Source organism: Pundamilia nyererei, unplaced genomic scaffold (assembly GCF_000239375.1).
Source record: "Pundamilia nyererei isolate P.nyererei 1_Seehausen unplaced genomic scaffold, PunNye1.0 scaffold02452, whole genome shotgun sequence".
NCBI lineage: Eukaryota > Metazoa > Chordata > Actinopteri > Cichliformes > Cichlidae > Pundamilia > Pundamilia nyererei.
The window spans coordinates 1-5,747 of record NW_005189853.1 but is presented as its reverse complement, the minus strand read 5'-3'; the positions used below and the strand labels follow the sequence as shown (position 1 = coordinate 5,747).

At 39.6% G+C, this 5,747-nt stretch overlaps 1 protein-coding gene across 1 annotated transcript; it reads left to right on the top strand.

The window, feature by feature from the left end:
* Positions 1-435: 435 nt before the first annotated feature.
* LOC102207693 (integrin alpha-8-like) lies at positions 436-2,830 on the top strand (the record flags this gene model as incomplete). Its single annotated transcript, XM_005755673.1, has 5 exons — positions 436-552; positions 664-777; positions 895-996; positions 1,083-1,205; positions 1,293-2,830. Coding segments are annotated over 5 exons (546 nt in total), but the record flags the coding sequence as incomplete, so codon positions are not given.
* Between the last annotated feature and the right edge of the window lie 2,917 nt (positions 2,831-5,747).

Sequence of the window (5,747 nt, the reverse complement as noted above, 5' to 3'; positions counted from 1 at the left end):
TGACAGAATACACTAACACATGTTAGAGTACGATTAAATTGGCACTATAAACTGTAAGCACTGAAACAGACAGGGCAAGTTAATTTACAAGGTACCTTTCATACAAAAAGGCAGACAATTTTAGTTATGTAGCGCCAAGTTGCCTCAAGGCGCTTTATATTGTAAGGCAAAGACTGTACAATAATACAGACAAAACAGAGAAAATCCTAACAATCATATGGCACCCCGTGAGTAAGTGCTTTGGTGAGTGTGGGAAGAAAAAACTCCCTTTTAACAGGAAGAAACCTCCAGCAGAACCAGGCTCAGGAAGGGACAGCCATCTGCCGGGACCAGTTGGAGAATCATATATCAAATTTTCTTTTCTTTCAAATGTAAAATAATCATTTTTACTTGCTTGAACAATAAGTATTGATAACATTTTCCCGTTTGTTTCAGATCTCCACTCTCCAGGACACACCAGAATTACTGGGCTTCCTGAGGAACACCAGCAGTCCTCCTCACCGCCACAAACGATCTATCAGCACCGCTCAGGATTACAGCAATAAAACCTTGGTGAGCCAGCTGTAAAGTCTCTAAAGAAAACAAACTAAGCCAAATCTTCATTAGCCATTCACAGGTGTTTGATATATTTCTTCTCCCTCCACCAACCCTCTCCTTATGCAGAACTGCACTAATGTCTCCTGTCTGAAGATAATGTGTGTGGTCGGCCGGTTGGATCGCGGGCAGAGTGCTGTGGTAAAGATCCGATCGCGACTCTGGGCGCACACTTTCCTGCAGGTCAGTTGATTTTTTTTGTGTTAACTTTTTGTTTTACTTTAATCGCTCAACTCACTCAGCAGGAAGGTCTGATATGTAACACGCCACCTTTAAAATAATAACTTTTTTATCTTAAAGCGGCGTAATGACCCCTACATTCTCAACTCTACCGTGTCCTTTGCGGTCACATCGATGCCTTATCGCATCCAACCCGCCACGCTGCCTCAGCACAGAAGCGCGGTATGATAAAAAGCAATAAAAATGAGTCTTTATGCCAAGCTTTGAGAAAAAAGGAAAAATTTATAGACAGTTTTTTTTCCCTGCAGATGGGGACTCTGGTGTTATGGGGGACTCCTGATGTATCATTCGCTGTTCCACTCTGGGTCATCATCTTGGCCATATTGCTGGGGCTGCTGGTCCTGGCCATCCTGACATTAGCCATGTGGAAGGTACATAAATCATCCACTATCCTCAGAACTCCTTGTGGTAGTTTAATTATTAAAAACTCTACTAACTGGCTAATGTGATTCCCTCAGTGTGGTTTCTTTGACCGGGCGCGGCCACCTGCCGATGATGACATCTCTGACCAGGAGAAACTGACGTCTGATCAAACAGGTGATGCATAAGACGTGACAGCTGCTGGTTGTAAGACAGCGGTTTGGGAGGGATGCGCACCTTCTGAATGACTTAAATCAGATCTGGGATCTGTATTAGTCGGGACCGACATTCCTTGGCTCGAGGTCTCTCTGTGAATCAACCGGACTGAAAGGACAAACCGAAAACTGCAGCTCCACACAGACTGGGACCAAAGCAAAGTTGGACCAGCACACTTAACAAGCTCCATCACACACACATGTCTTTTGTTTATAGATTGCGATGAAGCACCAGAACTGAAGACAGACTGGACTTTGTTACCAAAACAATGCTTTAAATGTGTTACTGCACATTTTTGTTTGAGTAACAGAGAAAGAGACTTTAGATCTATGCACAAGTGCTGTTGTGAGTGTGTGTATGTGTAAGTCGGTGTGTGTGCAGGTACTGTACATACGTGTCTAATAGGTGTCACTTGTGTCATTCAGTTATTGATGTCTATCACCACCAGATTTAATTTATCCAAGTTCACACCCACACACACATGAGATGCAGCCACATGCATAAACAGAAAAGGCACAAAGTTGAAGTGTATATTTATGAATGTATGTGCAATAATTTGAGAGTTGTGTGATACTTAAGCTTGTTTACACTGGCATTATTTTTATTAGAGCTTAACGTTTCCATTGTTTGTGTGCATACTGTAAGTGATTAATTGTGATATTATTGTTGCTGAATAGAGCTTTTCTTTAGACTGATTTAAGCCAACACGTAACAATCAAAAAGAGAGGAACAAAGCGATACCAGTAAGAACAAAATAACTTATTATTTTCTTATAGTGAGTATAGAATTTATCTTCGAGGAACAGGCCGCATATTCACGGCTGAAGCGCTGTCCTGATAATTAACGTTTTGTCTGTCATGTTGGATGTTTAAAAAAAAAATAGCGGTTGACAAGACATCAAAAACTTGCTGCAAAGCCACAGTCCGTATCAGAAACGCAACGCAGTCCGAGACAGAGATGGTGTACATTACTGCGTGCACTGTGTATTACTTAACAGTACATTTAATGTTTGTTAATTATCTGTATCCTGCACAGACATGGAGAACAAAGCAGTGAGAACATCAGCATTTCCCTCAATTAAAAACTAAAAGTTAACGTGTACGTTTGAGCTGCTTCCGATTTTTGTATCGCCTGGGAAGTTTTATTAGAATAAAGTGTTGCTTGATTACTGATTGATTGCTGAACTTCACATTGCCGTGTCCGCTTACAAGTTAAAGAAATAGTAAATGTATTTTCTGCAAAGTGCACAGAAAACCAGTAAAGAACTTTTTGTACATGATAGACTGTGTACAATAGCTTTGTGCCTTGTCAGAGGAGCAAGGTTAACGAGTTCATTTTCCAATATGACAGCCTCTGCAGTTCTTTACAAAGTTTTAAAGAAGTTTTGCACCCAAGGATAATAAATAAATTGGGTATTTCAGTCTGTGTTTAAGTCTACTGTCTCCAAATCAGAGGAAGGACTCTTGCTCCCCCAGGTGGTGGAGTGTAGAAGTGTCTGTGCAAAGAAACTATGTTATCTAAGGAAACACAGTGCCATCTCGTGCCGTGCATTTGCCATACACTTTCTGCATAGAGGATAATGATGGCATGTAAAGGGCTTTATAGTTCATCCATCCATTTTTTTAATACTCCGTTTATCCAATTCAACAGGGCGCATATAGACATTTGTTCTCACTCACGTTAACACCTACTATCAGTTTAGAATCGCTAATTAACCAAATGCATGCAAGTCTTTGGTCTGTGGGAGGAAGCCAGAGTACCTTAAGACAGCCCACAAAAGTGCGGGGAGAACATGCAAGCAACTCCCTCTTTATAGTTAATTTACAGTTATTCACAACACTCTGTGTCAGAGGTGTCCAACATAAGGTCCAGGGGCCTGCGGGGCGGCTTTGGTAAAAGTGGAGGAAGGCATAAACTTTGGATATTTAAATGTATTTTCATACATTTTGCATTGTCCTTTCTGAAGACCTCACCTATGGCCTCTCATACTGAACCAAGTAAATAAGTAATAAATAAACAATTAAATTATAGAAAGTTCCTGTTTTGTTCCTTTATCTAATATAGAAATGTGTGTTTTTACAGTGGCTTTAAAAAAATAAATTTCTGTCATTTTCCATGTTTATTTCTTACAGTTTAAGGCCAAAAAGCCGTACTGAGAGACTTCTTTCATTTACTACAGCAGCATTTCTTTATCACGTAGAAAGATAAAGATTTAAGTGGGTGTGGCTAAGAATGTAAAACTAGTTTGATGTACAGACACTCTGTATACAGTTTATTTTTCCAAAGCTGATTTCTTCATTGAAGTTCCTTACCTTGAAGAGGAAAACATCTGTTGAGAGTAGCGTTGCTCCTTGGAGTTTCTCCATTAAGGAGCAGCTATTTCAAATCTAATACACACTACAAGTTCTCGGTTTTCAGTTCCTGATAAAATATCCTGCAAGAGGTAAATCTGCTCATTTAATATGAATGTGTGCATGTTCTCAATATGAACTGAGACTTAATGGACAGCCACACTAAACCCACGCTATTTAGTGTTTTATGAGAAAGAAACGAAATGGGATTGTGTTATTTAGCAAAGATTTCGGCAATCACAATCTTCAAAGAGCTTCTCTGCAGCGCTGTGACTGCTATTCAGAATACGAAAGATCGTTGTCAGAAATATCAAAGCAGGAGAGTGGAAGCGAAGGCGTTATCGGATATCTCTCGAGTGGAAACATTTATCATATTCTCACAGATGGTAAGCCTCATTTGAACATGAAAACACAGCTGACGGACCCTTTCCTTCTACCTCTGTCACTCACAAACACAAAAACACCCCTCCCCACCTTCACCCTTACAATACGGTAAGCAAGGACATCTTGTGGAAAGGAAACATGAACAGACACGTGCTGCATTTATTCTTTATCATCTCTTTATTTCTTTGAATATATTTGATCAAATGTAAAATCAAACATTTGGAGTAAAGATTTAACAGTTTTCTGACTAGCAAATATCAACACCATCAAAATAAAGGAACATTATTGATACTTACTACATAATGTACGCATATAGGACATACTCTATCTTAGCTAAGATTTATCCAAACAGACCCAAATTACAAAATATTTTTTTTATTTTTTATTTTTTAGTCTTTGACTCCCGTTATTTCCTGGGTTTTTGAGCTGGTGCAAAAAGAAAATATCTTAGGTGAAGCGGTATCTTGTATCCTTGTCAAATAAATGATGAAGTATTTATAGAAATAAAATGTCACTTTAAAGGTCTGTACATGGGGATCAGTGTTTTTCCTCTCCACTGGCAACAAGGTCATACCAACGTTAGAATGGAAGACTTTGGCTATTTACAAATCGCTGAGATGTTGTACAGGTAGCGTACAATTCCTCCCAGACATGCTGTACATTACTTGTGTTTATCAGTTACGCTTTCACCCCTCCCCACGCACACACACACGCGCGCACACACAAACACACACACCCATATGTCAAAGTGCAATTCCATAGATCACCACAATGCAGCACCTATATGCCATATTCAACATTGTACAGAACAGCTGTGAAAATTACATATTCTAAGGGGCCCATCTTTAGAATATAAATTAGAGTTAAAGGAGTTGGATCTATATTATTACTAAACCTTTCCAACAGTGTGATATAGACCTACTTCACAGCAGCCATTCTGGCATGAATTAGCTGGAAAACGCAGGAGTTATTATTGACATTAATGAACCATCTGTTCTGTTTAGGTGCGGCGTTATAATTCATGTGATTTCTGCGTTTACGTGTCATTTTGTGTCATAATGGCTGCTGTGGGGGGAAACCAATGGTCTTGAACTTGCAGTAAAGCGCTTACACGTGTGGTTACAAGTGCAGACTAACCTTTCAAGTACAAACTCCGCCCCCGTTAGTGTGATGATGTCCACCTTTATTTACCTTTATTAATACACACCATTTAATTCACAGCACGCACAGCTGAGTAGAGGACTGACTACCAACAATAACTGTGTGACTCTGCAGGGCTTTTGACGTTAAGACTGGTAACATGTTTCTCTTATTGTCAACAAAAACACGTGAAAAAAACATGACGATTCGTAATCAAAGGAAATCGTGACTAACATTCAAACGTGGAGCTTCATAGCATGGGTTTCCGTGGCCGAGCAGCTCCTGTAGGTCCAATGTGCAGTGGTCTGGTACTTTTGTCCACATGGTTCAGTTCCTAATTTATGTCCAATGAAATATAAACTATGATTTAGCTTTAACACCAACTATTCAGTAGGAATGAGTATAGTTTGATGCCACAGACAGGGGGCAGCGAAGAGATTTGTTGACAATAAGAAAAAGTTT